The sequence below is a fragment of the Siniperca chuatsi genome, linkage group LG16 (assembly GCF_020085105.1).
Source record: "Siniperca chuatsi isolate FFG_IHB_CAS linkage group LG16, ASM2008510v1, whole genome shotgun sequence".
In the NCBI taxonomy this organism is placed as follows: Eukaryota; Metazoa; Chordata; class Actinopteri; order Centrarchiformes; family Sinipercidae; genus Siniperca; species Siniperca chuatsi.
The window spans coordinates 13248928-13269745 of NC_058057.1; the positions used below are offsets into that span (position 1 = coordinate 13248928).

The 20818-nt window shown below is 40.7% G+C and overlaps 1 protein-coding gene across 1 annotated transcript in view; it reads left to right on the forward strand.

Annotated features, from left to right (window-relative positions):
* The window catches only part of nbas (NBAS subunit of NRZ tethering complex), a 152548-nt gene extending 148238 nt beyond the window's left edge, over positions 1-4310 (forward strand). The window contains exon 53 of the mRNA XM_044169800.1: positions 3191-4310. Coding sequence (XP_044025735.1) covers positions 3191-3466 — 276 coding nt within the window. The 3' untranslated portion in view covers positions 3467-4310. The remainder of the gene's footprint in view (positions 1-3190) is intronic.
* The last annotated feature ends 16508 nt before the right edge of the window (positions 4311-20818 follow it).

Genomic DNA, 20818 nt, shown 5'->3' on the forward strand with positions numbered 1-20818 from the left:
ACTATTGGATGGAATGCCATGAAAATTTCATACAGACATTCATGTCCCCCTCAGGTTGAATTGAAGTTATCCTCTGACTTTTCATCTAGCACCACCAACAGGTCAAATTTTTTATTTGTCCAATACTTTGGTTTATGACGAAAACTAGTGACATTCCCATCAGCCTCAGCTGTACTTTGTGTTTAGTGCTAATTAGCAAATCTTACCATGCTAACACACTAAGCTCAGCGTGTTTAACATGGTAAACATTATACCTGCTAAACATCAGCATTGGCATTGTGAACATGTTAGCATGCTGATGTTAGCATTTAGCTCAAAGCACAGCTGTACAGCCTCACAAAGCTGTTAGCATGGCTGTAGACTCTTGTCTTGTTGTAGTTCTGACCTAATTTCTATGGGTACTAATAAGATTGCATTCACCAAGTTAATAGTTGAGATCTGGTAACGTGGCAACGTTGGAGAAAAGAAGTCCGACAGGGCAATAAACACGAGTGGTCAGATAATAAGACTTATTTAACTTATTTGTAAGTAGGGCTGCAAAACAGTCAAAAACCCAAAGATATTTAGTTTATAATGATATAAATCACAGAAAAGCAGCAAATCCTCACATTGAAAAAGCTGCAGCAAGAGAATGGATGGCATTTGTCCTTGATAAATCACTTAAATGATTAATCGATTATCAAAATAGTTGCCGATTAATTTGCAGTCAATCGACTGATTGTTTCAGCCCTATTTGTAAGAGAAATTATTACCCAAACTGTCTGTTGCAAACATCCAAATTTGACCGACTGTACTTGCTGTAGTTGTGTGTGCACAATTTTGCTGTGCAGTGAAGGATGTTAACATTGCAGGTGCACTCACTTTTGGTTTTTACCTCCAAACAATGTGGTTTAGATAATCTGGCTAAACACGTGTCTTGTTTACAGCCTGTCTCATCATCTAACCGTTGTGTTTCTTGCCTCGTGTAACTTTGTTGTTGTACTGTCACTGTGTTCCCAGATCTCAGGAAATACTTTGTTGAGTACAGTGATATCATAACCGATAAGAGTGAAGGTCAAAACTTGAAAAACAAAAAACCCAAGCTGTAATAAACCAATTATCCTTGTAAAACAACGACAAAGAAGTCCTGGGCGGGTGAAAATCTGCGCACACACATTTCTTGATGGTACGTTTGGACACTAGAACTATTTGATCATATTCTGTCCATACTTCTGAGAAATGTACGTTACTTGCTTCTTTATCTGTAAAGTTTGAAATCATCTTTGTAACATATTGAGCTTCAAAATAGGTCAACGCTCAATGCAGCTCCAGAAAATCCCTTGTAGAACATTTGTTATAGGCCTCTGTTGAAGCTCCAAATTCAAAAGTTTGAAGCTGAAGTGTTAAGTTGTTTTGAGGTGCCTCTCCTTGGTTCTAGTGTGGATTCGGCCCTTGGAAACAGTTGGTGCACTTAAAAATGTATGTATCTGATGCTTTCAGTGCATGTCTGCCTTTATCCTCTCCGGCTCCCTCCCTCCATCCTTCTCCGTCATACATTTTCCACTCTTCTAAGCCCTCCCTTCTCTCTTGTCTTCCTTTCCCTTCATTCTCATTATTACCGGATGACCTCCCCATCCACCTCTGTTTCAAGATTCAAAAATGTCTCCGTCTGTCTTCTCTCTCTGGCCCTCCTCCCTCCCCCAGCTTGTCATGATTCATCTGATCCCGTCTCTTAATGGAATGGAGAAATTAAATTATTAGTCATGCCTGACATAGTGTATCTCTAAAACTGTTATGTGTCAACTTTCTGTCTCCCTTTGGTACCAAAGCAACCAAGAACTTGTATTCAAATGGTAAATGCATCCAAATCCAGAATACTTTTACAATGAATTAAATTAATAATAATATTATTATAATAATATTAACAATAGATTAAACTATGAATCTTAAGACACAGTGACAATGTTCTTTTTCGGATCCACTCGCATTACTACAAGGTACAACTTATTTTATGTGCAAAACAAGATTCCACAAGGGGACAGTGTCATTTTCAACGACAACAGCTGAACGTCTCTCAACTCTCATGTGAGACGTTCAGGTTCACTAATATCCATCATCACATGAGTGTAGGGATTCTTTATAACCGTTTTATGTTTTTTAAGGATGAATTGTCCTTAAAGGAGAGAAAAAATGGAGCGAGGGCGGCACAGAGATGAGAGATTTTAGAGGTGAGGGAGAGGAATTCATCCAGGCCTGCTCCCCTTCTCTACTACAGAATAGAAAGCAAGAGCTTCACATTTATAATTGATCTGCCTCAGCTCCAGAAATACCCTGACAGGGACTCGCTTTTGTCTATGTGTGTGCATGCGTGCAAATATGCGTGTATAGTTGTGCAAGTGCAAGCTTAATAATAGAGACAAACAGGTGAGAGGATGCAGAGGAGATGGGCTGAGTCACAGAGAGGCAGAGAGATGGCCTATCAATCCCAGCACTCAGCCTTGCTTCTCCATGGCCTTTAAACCACTCACAGCAGCCCCAACGGCATTTAGCTGTTTGAATTTGCATGCAATTCATTGATGTAAAGAGGCGGAAGATGGGATTAAAATATTACGTAAAGGTCTATTTATGGCTATATGAACATGTGTTTATTATTGTTTTAGTAACTGAGAATGTTCCTCTCACAGCTGCAAATAACTGCAGAAGAAGAGAAGGGTTTGGGGTGTGTGTGTGTGTGTGTGTGTGTGTGTGTGTGTGTGTGTGTGTGTGTGTGTGTGTGTGTGCGCATGGGAATGGTGGTCAGCCACACGGTCAACACAGGATTTGACCTCTGACCTCATCAGGTGTTTTCAAGCTTGTAACATTGTAATCACACACAGCCTCAAAATACTGCTGCTGCTGCAGGAAGCTACAATACCTCTTGTTTCTACAGACAACTGTGGCTGGTAAATCTCCAAATTTACCAGCCACTTTCAGTCTTTTATCAGCCAGTGGGTGTTCAGAGTAGAACAGTTATGCTGAATGGTAGCTGATAACCTGGCAGGGAGACTGGTTGCATATTTGCCAAAATTCTGGCTGTTACTCTTGGCGTGTATTCACAGGGATAAAAAACAAAACAAAAAACCCACTCACACTTAAACAGGAAAGTTAGTTTCTCCTGACTCTGTCACCACATGTGTGTTTACACTTCCTCCTTCCTCTCTTTTTCCTCCAGGAGACAGCTTCCTCATGTGACGCAGAGCTTCTGTCGGGGCTCCTGGACGCCGGGCTCCTGGTGGGCTGCGTCTCCTCGGCCCTGTACCCTGTGCTCAGCTCTCACATGCTGTCCCACCAGCAGGAGGGAGGCTGGGACGTAGAGAAAGCTGCCGCTGAGCTGCTGGCGGCGGGCCATGGGCCCGAGGCGGGTTCCCTGCTGCTGGCTTACCGCGGAACCCACCAGGCCCAGTTCACCTTCAACTCTGCCTTGGCCGTTCTCAGGAAGTGGCTGTAAGGGGAGGAGGGAGGAGGAGGTGGTGTGAGGAAAAGAACTCGACTGGTGGGGGGCAGTTTGGAGTGCAGCCACGGACTGCGGTGGTAAAGCAGATTTAGGGAAGGTGTTGAGAGAGGATTAGATTGGATTGAGATCTGAAGAAATTAGTGTGAAGCAAGAATAGAAGTGATATCAGGCCGTACCTCTGCATTTTGTTCTGTCGTTGGGTTTCGGGTTCATCAACTGCAGACACGTCAACAGCAGCTGCAGTGTCTGCCTTGAAGGTATAAGAGCGGATAGCTTTTAATACTGAAACATCTGCTCAATTAGAAACACACACATACATAATTACACAAACACAACCTATCCTGTCTCTCAGTTATGAATGAATGTTCAGACTGAGGGCTGATCAGAAAACGCACTAGCTGCTCGAATTTATTTGTGTGTGTTTGTGTGTACTGTGTCCTATTGTGTGATAACGTAATTGAGCAGTAGCCGGGAAGCAGTGGGTGGATATTAGCCTATTGTTCCGTGACAGGTTTGCCTCTTTGACGTCCCACCGTTAAACACCCTGCCTCTGCTCCATTGTTTTCCCCCTAATAATGTCTAATTAATTCCTTCCAAACAAATTAGCCCCGTAGCTGCCCCGCGCTGTGTGTACGTGTGTGTGTGTGAATGCATGCACAAATACTGTATACGAGCACCGACCCCCCGGCGATATCATGTAGCGCTAATGATGAAGAAGAATGCTGTCAGCATGGTTTGTTTTACTTTATACTATGCTACTATTACTTTATACTTTACGAAATACAGGTTTTATTCTGTCCCAGCTTTCAGATCTGAAATAAAGAAAAATCTAATGACATGACAATGAGTCATTGTATTTCATAAAAGTGTTGGTGGGAAAGTGCACAGTTGGGTAACATTTAAGTCCATGCAATCTTTTCAATAGACGACTTTGCAAACTTAAATTTGTTTGTAAAGAAAAGGTTTTTCAAAGTCGACCCTGTTAACATTTCAGTGAGTTTTACTTTTCTTTTTTAATGAATGGGTTTTGTAAAAATTTGTGTTCCATCTCATAATGAATGCACTTAAAACATTTGCATTATAATTACAACAATTCCACATTGTTCCAAGATAATTACAGCCCTCTAACCCAAACATCCAGCGTGTATTTTTGCTTGCAATCAAATGCACTTTTTGTTTAGTTAGAAACATTTTAAAGCAGTTTAAGTAAAGTGTTTTCACTGGTCAGCACGCACAACTCCATAGAGGGGCATTCGGAGCAAAGGTGAAAGCCGTTGGTTGCTCCGAACCCTCTAAGGAGCTGTCACCAAAAGCATTTGTAACCTTTTTTTCCACTGATAATTGCAAAAAAATCTTTTTGTGTCTAATTTATCTTGTTTGTCAAAGTGTTAGAAGTGTGATTTTTAGACAGTGTGTTCAAAAAGTGGTGCTGACTGCAGGTCCCCAGAGCAGCCGGTTTTGTTTTGTATGTGCACTAAAAAATAAACCTGCCCTATCAAAGTAAAGCATCACTTTAATGAACAGTAGGAGGGAGTACAGGGTTTGGTTGGTGATTAGGCAAGAAAGATCCACTTTTTCCACTCTCAGAATCTTCTGAGCTTTATTTATTTATTTTTTTTTAGATTTTTAGTACATTGAGTTACTAATGAGAGAGCAATAACCTTAATATAATCACTGTGGTCACTGACATTAAAGGCCCTGAAACCCTTTTTTCCTCAATCAGCTTCTTATTCTGAGCGATTGGGTTCTAAATGAACAAAATTTTCTGCCAAAATTAGAAGTTTTGATTATTTCACATAGAATTAAATTTTTTTTTTTTTTTTTTAATGTGTCTGTGCTATTCTCACTGGTTTTAAGTGGACGGGGCCTAGTTGGAAAAGATGTTGATGTCATGTACTTTTATACATCAATCAAGATTTGAATCAAAATGTGATGACAGTAGTTGTTTTTTTCTGGTTATGTTGCCAGTACTGTCAATCAAATATGATCAAACCCCACCCACACAGTCCGGATGAAGCAGATTTGCTGAGTTTTTGTGAAAAACTCTTGAATTGAGCATAGCCTTAGTTCAGGCAGGCCGCGATGTCAAGCCCAGCTCACAATCCCAGCTACATCAGCTGACAGCAGCGATCTCAAGCCTGCCCACATCAGCTGATGGCTCAGCTGATTCCCTTCTACGCATTCAATTGGCAAACCTCATACAAGGCGCCTTATTTAAGCTGCTTAGTAGCCTGCCTATGCTTGCTGCTTCCTCTGCATGAGAACGACCAGACTAACAGTGTACGTGCATCAACTTACCCTTACCCTACCCGTCATGTCGAGTCCTGGCCATGATGAGGATCCATGGCAGATCGACTGCATCCTGGATCCACAGTACCAGCAATTTGAAGCACAGAGCGCCGTTTCCTGACAAGTAGAGCCACCGCTCAGAATGACCTACCATCACAATGTGCGCATGTGCATTGCATTTCAGAGGCAAAGAACACGCCCATAATTTTACACTAACCAGGATTTCCATGGTGGAGCGGTCTTCTACAGTTAAATGAAATGAAATTAGATTAAATTAAATGTTATCTCTAAAATTGGCAAGAAAAAAATCTAATATTTATTATTTTTCAGGTGTTTCGAATAGTTTGACAATCAAACTAGTTGTTTGGGTGCATGGAAATAACCTGTTTTGTGACTTTTTTTTGCTATGACATAGTGCTGTCAAAATTAACTCAATTGTAGCAAGCTCACTTTTAAAGCATGAGTAATGATAATCTAGAATATTCATCAGCTATCCAGTTATATATACAGATGCAGCCCCTTCCCTGGGTTTTTTTTTTTTTTTTTTTTCAATAATCAGTGGTTTGCTGATGCATGGCCAAAAGAACTGTCATCCCTGCCAGCTAATGCTGCTTCAACGGCTCTAATGGAAATGCCCCCAATTGTTATAGCTTGTCTGGTAACCCATTCATTCAAACTGTGCTAGATTAAACTCAACGCTGCAATCATTTATGTTCTGGCTTAGCTAAATCTACATTAAAAAGGTATCATTCTGCATGGTCTTGGTTCACCTCCTTTTGTGCCACCTTCTCCGTAGCTATTTTGCCTGTCAAAATTTCCATTGTGCGTGCCTTTCATTGTTCACTGTTTTGAATCCCGCAAAATGCAGCCTTCCTCCATAAAGGGACTTGTTGCAGGTATTCAATTCCATCCATGCTGTTTGGATCCATCCAACATCAGCCTGCTAGAAAACCCATTCATCTCCTGCTAAATGGCCTTAAGAGAGAACCACAAGGCAATGATACACGTCTCCCTTTCACTATCCCACATGTGCAAAATTGATCACATACTTAAGGGATAGGTGCTGAGCTTGATTTGCCTCTCGCCTTGGCCTCCTCTGCCAGTCCTGTTTACTACCGCCAAAACGCTACGCTGCTCATTCTCTCCACATAGGAGCAGCAACAGCTGCAGCATCTGTAGCTCCTGTCTCTACGCTCAAGGCTGTGGGCCGATGGTCTTCATCTGCCTATGAACGTTATCTCTGGCCCGAGGATCTAGCCATCCTCGATGCTCAAAAACAATGAGCGCACTTTGCTTTGCGGCTCATACAATAATGTTTCGAGAAACTGCTGGGCTCTTATTAGTTCACTAGCTTGTTACCTTAACTAGCAATCCATGTAGATTCAATTGGCCTCACTACATGTCATTTCAGTCAATTGGCTTTCTATTTAAGTGCTCAGCTAGGTCCTCCTGCTGGCGGTTCCATGTAAGCGCATGGAAGGCCATGCAGGTTTGCCTGGTGTGGTCATTCTGCGGGTCTTGCTGCTTCTCTCCCTACCTTATGACTTTCCACGTATACGCATGGAAGGTCCCAGAACAGAGCCATACTGCCAAATCTAACTTACTGCAGATCAAATTAGTTTTCTTTGGCTAAAGTGGTCCTGACTGAATTAATTGCAAAAGATGATTTTTTTTTCTGAACATTAACTTTAATTGTGAGAGAAATACTTAAAGTCACTGATCAAATCTTATGAATTTCTGTACAACATTAAATAATGATGACTAAATAAGCAGCAATCAAAGTTAAAGTTTGCAAAAAAACATCCTTAGTTGTAAAACTAAAAACTCATCAGGACTGAGTGGGTGTGGTTCGATCATATTTGATTGACAATGGCCTGGCAGTATGGGCCAAAAAGCCCACAACTGCCATCACATTTTGATTCAAATGCAGCTGAAGTCTGATTGGTGCACAGAAGTATGAGAAACCATTTGCCATCTGAGTCCCGCCCACTTCAAACCAGTGAGAAGAGCAGACAAAAAAATAATACAGAAAATCTCTCAAAGAGAGAAAGAAAAAATCTAAATTGTTCTAACTTTGACAGAAAATGTTTTGTTCATGTAGGAGCATGTCAGTCAGAGTACGAAGCTGACAGAGAAAAAGGGTTTCAGGGGCTTTAAAAAATACTGCACTCATGTCTGCAATGTGCTTCAGTTAATTATCTAGATGCAGCTTGTTAAAAACTAGCTGTAAATGTTCTTGATGGCCACCTTATGGAATTGTGCCACCAGTGGCTTTCAAGGCCCACTTAAATCTGTTCAGGCAGTAAAAAGCAGATCATGTTTCCATATTTGCTTGTGAACTTTCTTCTGCTGTATTTAATGAATAAAATTCATAATGATTTCAGCATGGATTTTCTGTAAAGACTCTTTTGCTTCAATCCAAAGACTAAATAAAAGTTAATTTATTTTATTTTCCCCATGGTTAAGTTTCTGCTTAATATATTTAGTTTGAGATCCCCTTATCGTTTTGCTCCATGATTGCACAGTGGTATTTGCCTGCCTAACCCCTCTGTCATTTGCAATACTTTTAGGCTAGCTAAAGAATATATATATTTTTTCCAATATTGTGAAATATTCAACAGTAATTCAGTTTGGCAGGCAACATTTAAAACAGCTGCAGGAGTGGAGTAGCTTGTCAGGCCAGAAATTGAATAAAGGGCTGTGGCTCGGAGGTATTTACCCTGACAGCAATATTCCTGTGTTTCAGGCCCATATATGAGAGATGGAGATGTGGGTGTGGGTGGTCTATATATCAAACAAGAGAGTAATGAATCTCCCCACCTGTGGAGGGGTAGAGGAAAATGAGACAATACTTGTGTCATTGACTGGCCACATGAAACTTACAGCCAGACACAAAGCTATCAGATGAGCTATTTGCAGGCCTGGCTGTGTTAAGGAAGTGTCAACATTATACCATAAAAGGAAATAATATTATAGAGGTTAATCTGTCAATTTCACAGACTTCCACTCTGTTCCAGTGCTATTCTAAGCCTGTGTCAGACACTGATAGTTATAAAGAAGACTGGGCTTTGCAGTCTTAAGAAAATACACTTATGCTCATTCCCTTGTGTCAGACATGTTCTCTCAACCCTGCAAAATGAATTAAATTGGTCTCAGATAGTAATCGACCCAGGTTTGCCCATACCTTTGAGCCACAGCAGGAGTTCGTTTTTAGTCCTGGCCAGCATGAAATCAACCCTTTGTGCTAAACTATCAAGATTACATGAAGCCTCATTGTAATCAATCTGAGCTGTAAAATTTTCCAGTCATCAGGTTGATCGAATCAGCTCTAGCAGGCTTAGACCTTTGTCTTTTAACACGGCAACAAAGTGGTACACCTCAGACAATGTTGGAGCAAAAACGACTGCGCCAGGCTAACATTCAGCCGAAACTGTTCAACAGACAAGTAATTATAAATCTGTGTGAAGGAGAACAGCACTGAGAACAGTCCTTTAGGTAAATCAAAGAACCAAAATATCTCTGAAGGAGGAGAGGGGAGGCTGGTAGAACATTAAGATAGAATTGGATTAACATATTGATAAACAGAAAGACACTGAGAGTGACATGAGAATAGTTAAAAAATGTTTTTTTTTTAAAAAGGCAAAGGGACAGGGTAAAATGAGGACCAAGTGGATTAGCACTGCAGTATTTTTTTTGGCATGGTATTTTGACCCGTCTTGATTAGCAGAGTTGAACCCAAAAAACCCCTGGGACCACACACAGTGACACCTGAAATACCAAACAGCCTCTCAGTCATGTCCACACAGCACTTGCATCTCATTTCTCAGCAGTCTTTCAGCAAGGACACAAGGGGAAAAAATCAAATGTGAAAAGTTAGGTTTTTCTTTTCCCACTTGCAACTCCATCAGCTGGCTGACCGTGTTTCCCCTGTTCTCTTTAAATCGGCTAGAATCTTTTTTTTTTGTTATATTAGCAATGGATCAAATGACTGTGTGTAATGTGAAGGGAATCTTTTGTAATGATGATCCCACAGAGAATGATCGTCGTGACTCTGCAGTTCCCCTCAGCTCTATGGAACTTTTTAGCATCTTTCAGCTCATTGTTTTGTTTTTCTATCTGGTAACTTTACTGTTTTGATTCACTCTAACCACTCTCATAGTGGTTTTTAACGTTTTCAACCACAGCAGGCAGCTGTTTTCAGCAAAAAAATGCTGTAAATACTTACTGTACGCTACCTGCCCAGCACCAAAAGGCAGACAGACAAAGTTAGCGACTAGCTGGTGAAGAAAGAGGAGCATTTACCTTCTAAAGAGCCAAATATTTTTCTCAGGAACTGGTGGAGACCATAACAAAGCTAAAAGGAGAGTGAGTATTCGCCAGGGGGCCAGAAACATGACTAAAAAAGAATGCTAATGTTGCAGTGTGTCTGCTGAATGTGTAAATAGGCAACTGTTTTCTAAAACGTTCCATCATATCAACTTTATAAGGTGATATGTCAGTACTGCCCCCAAGTGGCCAAAAACAAAGTTATTGCAGGTTTAACTAAGCAGATTTCGCCATTACATCTATAAGCAAACGATCTTGTTGTTATCAGGCTGTTTCTTTGTTGCTATCAGCTGTCATTTTTGTGTCCGACTGACCCACCTCCACCCCTCCAGTTTGCATCAGAACCAGCCCTGTAATGGGTCCATCCAGTGAGCTCATCAGGAATCCTGCTCCAGATCACATCCATTCAGATTTCCAGCCATGCTCAATGTTCATCAGATCTTCACCACCACCGTCAATATGTTCTCATATGGCTCATGGTGTATGAGAACAAGAGAGTGTTGACAAGTGTTCTAAGTAAAAATTAATCTCGTGCATTTGTTTTAAGTTATTTAAATGTGGAACAGGTACATTTCTTTGTATTCAAACACATGTGAGAGTTTGAAAAGAGTTTAGCCTTGCCCACTTTCATTATGAGCCCTAACACCCTGTAAATCTCTTTTGAAAATTAAAACCACCAAGATTTTTTTCTGCAGAAACTCCATCAATTCTTGCATAATATTCCTGCTTTTAAGAACTCCTTAAAAGTTGCTGCTGACAAAGCCCTTTAATCCTTAAAGGGCTCCTGTCTGTTTGGATTTCGGCCTCAGACCTCTTTACAAACACATTTCTCATTCACAGAGAGTAGTGCTCAACATGAGCTATGCAGAGATGGCATGAAAATGGGCAGGACTTCTCATCTTTACAGCTTTTCATTTTACTCTTTATTGAATGTCACTTCTGATAATATAATGGCAGGATCCTTGGTTAAGATTAGTTATGAAAATTGCAGGGTTTCATTTACACCTGCTGGCTTCCTAATGGAGTTAAATAGTGAGACGATATTTTTCAAATGAACTATTTTCTTCTTATGTATCATTTCAAGATTTTTTGTTCTCACAAAACAGGATCACAATCTCTTTTGAGCCTGCTTGTGTGCACAGAGACTGCAAGCAACTCTGGGAAATGTTGTTAAGGTCTACCTCCCCTACTGCTGGGGTTTGGTAAACACAGTGTCGCAACCTGTCAAGTGTCAGCATCCTCTTTTTCATGTCAGACAAAGCTCTCGGTGCAGGCAGTGAGCCATCATCGCAATCCATCCAGAAGGTGAGAGAGGGGGGAGAGGAGAAAAAGAATGTGTCCCCCCCCAGGGGGGAAGTTCAATAGATGGGATCTTACAAACTCTCTCCTCTGCTGAAGAGAGGTTATCTCTTTGAAACAAGGCATTTAACTTGCGCCTACGAGTCCTCTGTGGAGTCTGCATTGTGAGAGAAAGAAGAGAAAACATGAAAGGAGAGAAAGGGAGTAAATCATTCACCCTCCTAGGCCATGTTTGTTTCCTTTACCGCTCTATTTTTCATCTATCCTGTCTTAGACCCGCAACCTTGCCCTCCACAGAATGACTGTCTAGCAACTCCTTTACTTCTAGTGTACACACACACACACACACAAACCCTTCTAAAAAGATACTGTAGGAGTAAAACAGATTTGAAAAGCGAGAGTCGTAGTATTGAGTATAAAGAACGGAAGAAAAATGAATGAGGTGGGAGGTCAGATAAGCAAGGGAGATGGGAAATGACTGAAGGTCAAACACGATGACTACAGAGAGAAAGAAGAGCGAGTAATATAAGGTCTCAGCTGAAGATAGTACTGCAGGATTCGCATCACATGGGAGGGCTTCAGTAAAACAGAATAAAAGAGCAGGAGAGAACAAGGACATTGGTGCAGGGCTGCAACCGAGCTATTAGCACTGCAGTGAAAAAGGTAACAACGGAAATGCTGTTTTCACTGATATAAATTCAAAATGGCTCATTATCACATTTTGTCTCTTTGAAAAAAGCACTTCTTTTGGAGGATTTACACTACCTACCTATTGAAGTTTCCCTGCAGTTTCCTTATAAACAGTTTGTTTACATTCAGTGTTTCTCACCAAAATGCATTGTGTGAATCCAACCAATGGCAGGAATGTGTATTGTGTTACCTGCTTGCTCATGCACGATATAAACAAACTGGAGATCCACTTGTAAGAACGTTGCTCCATAGCGCTATTAGTGGTCAAAAATTTCACATCACACCTTGAAATGCTCATGCAGAGCAGCCGAGTGTCAACTTTGTTGAGCTACTGTTGGACTGAGAGTGCCAACATCCAACATTTTGCATACTTATGCTAAGAAATGTTAAACTGACTACCTCCAGATTAGTTTTTTTTTTTTGAACAACCTCCAACAATAAAAACCTGAACGAGGACGTCTTTGACGGACGCTTTGCTGGACGCTTGTGGGGCTCGTACAAGGCTATTAGCTTAGAAAGGCATGTGTATTCACAGTGTAGATAAGCCATGCTTTAACTGTTGCTAAAACGGATGTCTGTGTGCAGGGACTTGTCTCCAGCTAGGCTTTTATTATGTTAGCTTGTTGCTGAGTTAATAAATCTAATTGTGTTATGTGTAGATAACTTTAGAATATTGCTGCTTGTGTAGCAGCCATAGTGGCATTTTGGTGATTGAAGGCTGGTTGTGTGCATTTTGTGGAGGTGCGTTCAACCCTTTGTTGAATGCCTGTGGGCATTGTATTTGTTTGATAGTAGTGATGTTATGTTCGCGAACGATCCAAATCTTTAACAGTTCTTTGGTATGAACAAAGGGAACCGAGTCGTACTTAGTGAGAGCCATTCCTTTTAACGTTGTGCCCATATTTAACTGCCTACCCTAAATCTATGAAGGTATTATTGGAGCAAAACAACTGAGCACCTATGGTAGTGGAATCTGTAGTTGTAGAAAATAGTCACATGTGTCTCAGTAAATTTGAAGTCAGAGAAAAACGCTTTAGGAATTGCAAACTTGTAGAATTTATTTCTTATTTTAAAACCCAGCCATCTATGTACCTTAGGGTACATGAAACGATTTACCACTCATTTTTAATATCATTTAGCAACAAAACTGTGACAACAAAACATTATGCTCTGTTGATGTCCCTACGGAAGCCTTGCAACTAGATCCCATGATGGAACAGCAGAAAAAATAATCAGTTGTGGTGTGTGTCAAGCAAGGTGCTCAGGAACACAGGGAATAGGACCCAAGTGCAGACGGCAGGAGCAGTGCAGTTTAATGATATTTATTAAACAAAATGTACAAAGCTTACGGGGTGGTGAGGCAGGCAAAACTCAAATCCAAAGAAGCAGTCCAAACAGGCAGAAAAATCCAAGAGTCTAATCAGCGGGCAAGGTCCAACAAAAACAAAGCAAAGATTAAAAAACACCAGGTAATGACTAAACTTAAAACCCAAAACCATGACAGAATCAGCAAAAAGATGGAAGGAAATTGATAATATGAGTTGAGCCTAATAACTGTTTATCTGCAACAAATGACCAATATTGAGAGTCTCTGTGATAGTGTTGTTAAAATCACTGGAAACACTTGACATCTTTAGTGTCATTTGACTTTAAAAGTTTTTTCAACTTTTTCAACTTCTTAAACAAGTGAAACATTTTGCCAGCAGCATTGGTTCTTCTCAAAAGTTGAAGCATGGCAGTATGAGGCCGATCACTGCCCAAATAGGAAGGAAAATGACACTTAATTCAACTAAACTGATGAAATGAGTTGATTTGCATTGGAGACACGTGAATTTAACTCCCACTGCTGGTAGAGAGTCTGATGGATTGTGACATTTAATAATAGATCAATATGGTATGTTTTTTTCGCCATAATTCTAAAGAAGCAGTTCTGTGCCGCCTGCGTGAATGCTACTGTATGACAGAGAACAATAGAGAATAATGATAGAAATAAAAGACGCCTTACTCTGCATTACAAAAACTGTTGGATGTGATAAGACAGGAGCAGCATGAGGTTATGACATCACACAAATTTCTCTGTGCTTGAGAGAAATGAGTTTGTAAGCATGAAATGTTTCAATAACAGCTATTTTATTACATTGAGGATGAAAAAAAAAGTCGGTAATGGGTTGCATTTCACATATCGGTATCAACACCACATCCTCTTTTACAGGCACACGCACATTCTCATCCTCCAAGCTGTTACTGACGGCTGTATGATTCCCAAACTTGCAGGTTGTTCACTTGTTTAGGAGAATGAAAGAAAGTGAGTTGGAGAGGAGGTGGAGAGATGGTTTGAGACCTAGGACAGAACAGTGTGGGTGGAAGTGCAAAACCGGGGATCCAGAATGACTGGAAGATTGTTTGTGCATGTCTAAGGACAGAGCTGTAGCAAGAAGCAAAGCAGGAGATGGAATGAGAGAGGGAGAGAGGACGTGAACCGAGCAGATCTGCCAAATCGATATGAGCAGCAGGGGAGATGTTTTTATATATATATATATATTTATTCTCAGCCCCGCTGTAAAAATAAGTGTGCTGTCTCTTTTTTTAAACACATCAAATAGAGGAGGGGAAGAGTGGATGGAGAGAGCGCGAGGGATGGAGCGAGGGAGAGAAGCCGAATGTCTGGGTAATACTTCAGACTAAGTGCAGTAAAAGTTTCATCAGCAGTCTGTGTGTGTATGTTGGGTAGCATGCAGCTACCTGTGTGTGCACACATGTTTCTGTGTGCGTACAGTACACCCACATCTGTGCAGAATATCGTTTCTGCCTCCTCTCTGTGTGTATTTGTGTGTGTGTGTGTGTGTGTGTGTGTGTGTGTGTGTAGCATTTAATATCTCTTCTCCTGCAATCAGACATTCATTGATGTCGATCTCTTTGGCTGAATGAAGCAAATTACCTGCTTTGCCAGCAACCGTTATCTTCTCTGCTCCACCAACCTCTACCTCTAAACACACCCGCACCTCACACAGTGGAAGGTGGAGTTTAGGAGACCTTTGCTACCTTCCTGAGTGTAGGCGGGATGATTTCAAAAAGTTTTGAGAAAGTGGTAGGGTTGTGTGTTTTGAGTCTGTTTGCTGTTTACGAATTCTGTCTGTCAGTCTGCAGATGTGTATCTTCAATGGATATTCTGTATGCTCTTTTGTGAAGCGGGTGACAGTTTTTTTTATGGCCTTCTCAGCCAGGTTTCTCATGGGAAAGAGGAAAGAGATTACATTTTAAAGAAAAAAACGAAAATTTGAACATCTACACTTCTGTGAGCAACTGGGCAACTCCTCCATCTGCTGAGGAAGACCGTGTGATACGCTCCAAGGCTCCAGAACAACTACTAAATGGACATGGTGTTGAGATAGTTTCAAAGGTCAAAAATTTTATTTTGACCTCTTCAACCTCACTGTCGCACTGTTACGTCAGTCGTTACAAACTCATGCAATGCAACCCATTTTTATTCAAAGCTTGGCTCATCCATTCTTATTTTTAAATTATAGTGTAGATCCCAACATTTGATACCAAAAGGCTGAATTTCAGGGGGAAATATGTATAAATGATGCACAAGACATTGAGAATATTTCCAGCTGATAAAATGATGCGGTCATAAAAAACATGGAGCCTTTGGTTTAAACATTTCACTCAGGGTAAACATCATACAGCTTCAGTGAAGAGTTGAAACAAGTTGATACAGAATACGTGATAGTGTCAGACAGAGTGGAATCAAATGCTTTTTTCCAACCTTAAAGCTACTTATAAGGGAAAATATGAGGGGAAATCTTTTAGGTTAATATTAATGAAACTTTTACCTGGTTAAAGCCCCTCAAAACATGGTTTAAAATAATCCTAAGTAGTTCTCTATAACATTAAATATTCATGGCTAAATAAGCAACAATCAAGTCCAGAAAAAACATGTCTAGGTATTATTTTGATTAGAATTAAGAGCTCAAAAACTCACATAATCTGCTTCATCAGGATTGTGTGGGTGTGCTGTGATCAGATTTGATTGACAGTGGCCTGACAACACAATATATATTAAAACTTTTAATTCAAATGTTGCTAAATTCTCATTGGTGCACAGAAATATATGATCACCCTTTTTCCAACTCAGCCCCAACCACTTCAAAACAGTGATTTGATACAGAAATTTATCATATGAAAACTGGAAAAGGAAAAAAATTAAGGAAAAAAACATGTGCGTGATCACAGTATGGAACATGCAGTATGTACACCTTCAAGTGTTTACTAGAGGAGATTCTCTTTTGCTCTGAGCGAAACTCCAAACAATTCAACGTAATGACAGACAAATCGAAGGTAACCAACGATGGCAGCAACAACAGGATCAACAGGTGTTTGTGTTTCCAAGGGATTCAAGCCAGAGGAGAATGAGGCAATCAGTTACCATGGCGATCGTAAAGGAAGAGGAGGGGGTGCAGAACAGTTTCGTTTGGAGAGTGTCACTTACAGGCTTTGATGATGATAAGGGCTGCTGCCGGGGTAAACAACATCAGAGCGTTAAAATACTGAGAGAATTGGGCACTCCAAAGGATCAGGTTACGCTCACTAACAGCTTTTTCTCTCCTTCTCCTTCGACGAACCTCCTCCTCCTTCTTACTTACCCCCAATAACATCTGCCTGTCTGTCTCCATCTCCTCACTCACACACACACACACACACACACACACTCACCCATCAGACAAGGCTACCTGCTACTGTCTACCTGCAGGTGTCCTGCCTACCTCGTGATGTATGGAAAGGATCGGCGTAACCATGGCAACACTCTGACACAGACTTCCATCTGTGTTCAGGGTCGGCATTTGGTCAAAAAAGTAGTGTTGGAGTGTGTTATGTGTGTGTGTGTGGCCTGTTTGCAGAGTAAAAAGCGAGTGAAGTGTTTATCGGATGCTCGTTTTGGAGGGTGTGACGTCCTTCGGCGTTCGTTAATGCGTCACACAGTAAATGGATGTCACACTGCCACTGGCTAGATGTCATCAAGCATGCTCCAGTGGATGATTCTCTGAGAGAGGGAGGGTGAAGGGGGGGACGAAAGGAGAGTGATGGACTGAAAACCAGAGAGGCAACAGTCATGATGGCAGGCAGTGAAGCTTTTGAAGCCCATTGAAATGGCAGATAAAGAAAGAGGGGAGTGTAGAGAGGGTAATGAAAAGAGAAGAAGAAAAAAAACAGTGATGAGATAACACTCCTGGTAAAAGCAGAGTGGGAGGATGATCCAGAGCAAGACGAGGAGAAGTGATGAATTAAGAAAGGAATACGGCGAGAACTGCAATGGGGATCTGGGCAAAGTGAGAGGGCTGTGCGTGTGAGAGAAAATGACAGCTGAAAGAGCAGGAGTCTGTGTGTGTGTGTGTGTGTGTGTGTGTGTGTGTGCTAGCAAAAAAAAAAGAGAGAATGAGCGAGAGGGAGGGTGAGGGAGAGATGAGAGCAGTGGAGGATGTTGAGCTGAAATCTTAACTAACAGAAGCTCTGGCACCACACTGAGAAGAAGAGCTGAAACCAGACATCAGGGCTTTAGGCTAATTAAGAAAAGAAAGAAGCTATAAGTGTGCGCGCATGGGTGTGAGTGAATGTGTGTCTTTTCTTTTTCCACTGTGTGCATGTGTCCCTGTGTGCAAGCCAATGTGGATATAGTTGTGCATGTGTTTGAGTATGAGAAAAAAGGAAAAACAAGGTTTTCATGAGTGTGTTGTCTTTGTCATACTGTAACATCATGTTACCTCATGTACCCTAAGACAACTTACCTCACTCTCCCTCCTGTCTTTCCTATTTAGCTATCTCACTCACATCCACGGCAAATATCAAACTGCTTTCTCTCTTTGTGTGTGTTTGTGTGTGCCTTCGTATCTGCGGGTGTTTTTATCGGCTTAATTACCAAAAGATATCCATCTGGCAGTGGAATGAGCTTTAGAGATCAGGCAGAAACACAATATTGTCTCCTTGTTAGTTGGGTCATAGTGCTGATTACTATTCAACGTGACTGAACTGCTGTTAGGCTGCATTAATATCATATGACACTTTGTAAACCATGATCCCATATGTTATCATAGTGGACTAGAAGGAACCTTGTAGTTATATAAAAGAATTTTCTCTTATCATATCATATTACTGATTCTCTGGTAAATAGACAAATTTTAACAGTTTATTGATATTGAAATGTTGTCTTTAAAGTTATAATCCTGACTTTAAATATTTCAGTCCTGTTTGGTTTAGCAACAGCTGTGGTTACTAGTGATAACAGCAAGCTACTTTGTCAGAAAAACAACAGAAAAGCAGCCGGTATATTTGTTTACAGCGCAGCCAAACAAACTCATGTTGTTAATAATAACAAATTGCAGCTGCATAATAATTGCAGCTGCAATTTGATTTCATGCTGCGTACATGGAATAACAGACTCCCCCACTAACAGTGAAAGCTACTACATAGGTAACTACTGAATACATTGAATGGCTATTGCAGAAAAAATGCAGTCTATAAATATGGGGATTCATGAAAAGCCGAGAGGGGTGACCAGGTTGCCTAATGGTTAAGGCACATACCACATTACAGCAATGTCTGTGGTTTGATTCCTGGTCGGGGGATGTTTGTTGCATGTCATACCCGTCTCTCTCTACTGGTGGTCAGATAAAGGCAAAATGCCAAAAAAGATCTTTTAAAAAGAAATCATCCAGCAGAGGCCAAGATGGACTGACTTTTAGACCCAGTTTCAAAAATGCTTGATCCTACATTTCCCATAGTGCAACTCAATGCCATCTTTTCATTAGACTCTCAGTCCAGTAAAAACCCATGTCTTTCATGCCCCCAGTTTGTAACAAAGGCTTTCTGCTAAAAAGCCCAAGCCCAGATAAGAGCCACAGAGGAAATTATACAACTGTTTTAAACTGATTTTGATGTGTAAAATCTGTAAAACTGAGCATCCATCAACATTAAGTGTAGGTTTAGTCGTCAGTACTGAAGCTCTTTCATTTCAGCTGTCACAGCTTTTAGCTTGTTGTCTCTGTGGCCACTGAAGAGTTGTTGTTGCCAGTGTCATCTCACCATTCTTACATCTCTTCTTGAATACCTGTCAGCATTTCTGTGTCTGACTCAGAGTCTGGGTCATCATGACTGCTTCGTTCTCTCATCACTGATGTCAGTGTTTGGGCTTCATCTGTCCTCCCCAGCTGACGGAACATGTCTGTCTAAGTCTTGTTGATTTCAGAAGACTGAGCATGGCTCGAAGCAGTTTAGCTGTCATAGGTGTCACAGTCACTGCCGTGGTCATTTTCAGTGACACTAATCTCCTCCCACCATCCTAATGTCTCACACAAGTTGTTGGCTTCACCATCTTCATGTTCTCCCTCACTTGGAGCATCTGCAAGCATAAACAAGTGGAATTAATGTCATTTTCTTGGAACCAAAAAGGTTTATGTGGGTGTTTGCCAAACCTTCCTCAAGATTTTACAAAATACATTAAAAGAGAGGACTTAACTTTTGTGAACTAATCATAAATATCATAATGGTTGATAATGAGTTGTCACATAATTACACCAGTTATTATATCTTACATGAAGGTGAGGCTCATCATTTTCATTACTCTACCAGTTTGGTTTAAAAGCCCTGAACACCTACACAGGTGTTTTCACTTAATCTGGCTGGCTAACCTCTGCTCAGGTTCAAGAGGGGTGGAGCTATGCTGGAATTATGTGAGGTCACCAAAGTCAATGTACTAATATGAATGATAAAGGTGGTAGTTGTACCGCCATAAAAGGCGCAACAACAGATGAGTCAGGGAAGCATTAATCAAGCATGTCAAGTCAAGTTTCTATCCAAATGTAGAGCAAATGTTAACCAAATTTGCAAAAGAAAACTGTGCATTACCCACAGTCAGGGGCCATTAAACCACTGCAGAAGAAGAGGGCACCAGGAGATGACGTAATTAAAAGAGTGCCAGTGAATCCTCCAACGGTGGAAAACCATGTTGAAAACATGATAGAATGTGTGATAGTGTTTTTAAAGAGAAGAAGTTGCAGATCCAAAAAAAAAAAAAAAAACACACATACAAATGTAAAATGCAATGACACCAGCTCTTTTAGAAGAGGGTGCACAATACACGATACACTACAGTAGTTAAAACCCAAGTCACATTAGAAAAACTGTTTGTATGGCTGTAACTAGCCTCTAGTCAATATCTGTTAGACTCTATAGCCCATGAATAAATAGAATGAATGTTTTTATGAACTTTATGGGCTTGAACAGTGACATTCTCCTGTATGCTCTTGAAATGATGTCTGTTGCTGCAACTCCGAAGAGAATACAAAATGCTAAGTACAGCATTTTGCTAAAAATGTAGAAAAGCAACAATTTGCTTAATCATCATGTCCTATTTAGCTTTTAAATGAATTCTCATGATTCAAGCAGCCTATTTTTATGTACTGTGAATCACTTTGTCTGCATATTTGTCTCAGAAACCGTATATTTACCAAAAATGTATTTTGTAAATTAAGTGTAAACCTACTGTATATTGTGTTTTAATCGATAAACGTGTGTATTATCTTTCTCAGCCACCAGTGGTGTTGCTGATTAAACATCTGTGTTTGCTTACACACTGCATGTCCCTCCTTACATCCCTTACAGCTCACGTTCATGGTAGCACATTTAGTAATAACACATCCCCCAACAAATCAATGCATGTTCACATTCCAAATGCAATCCTCACCA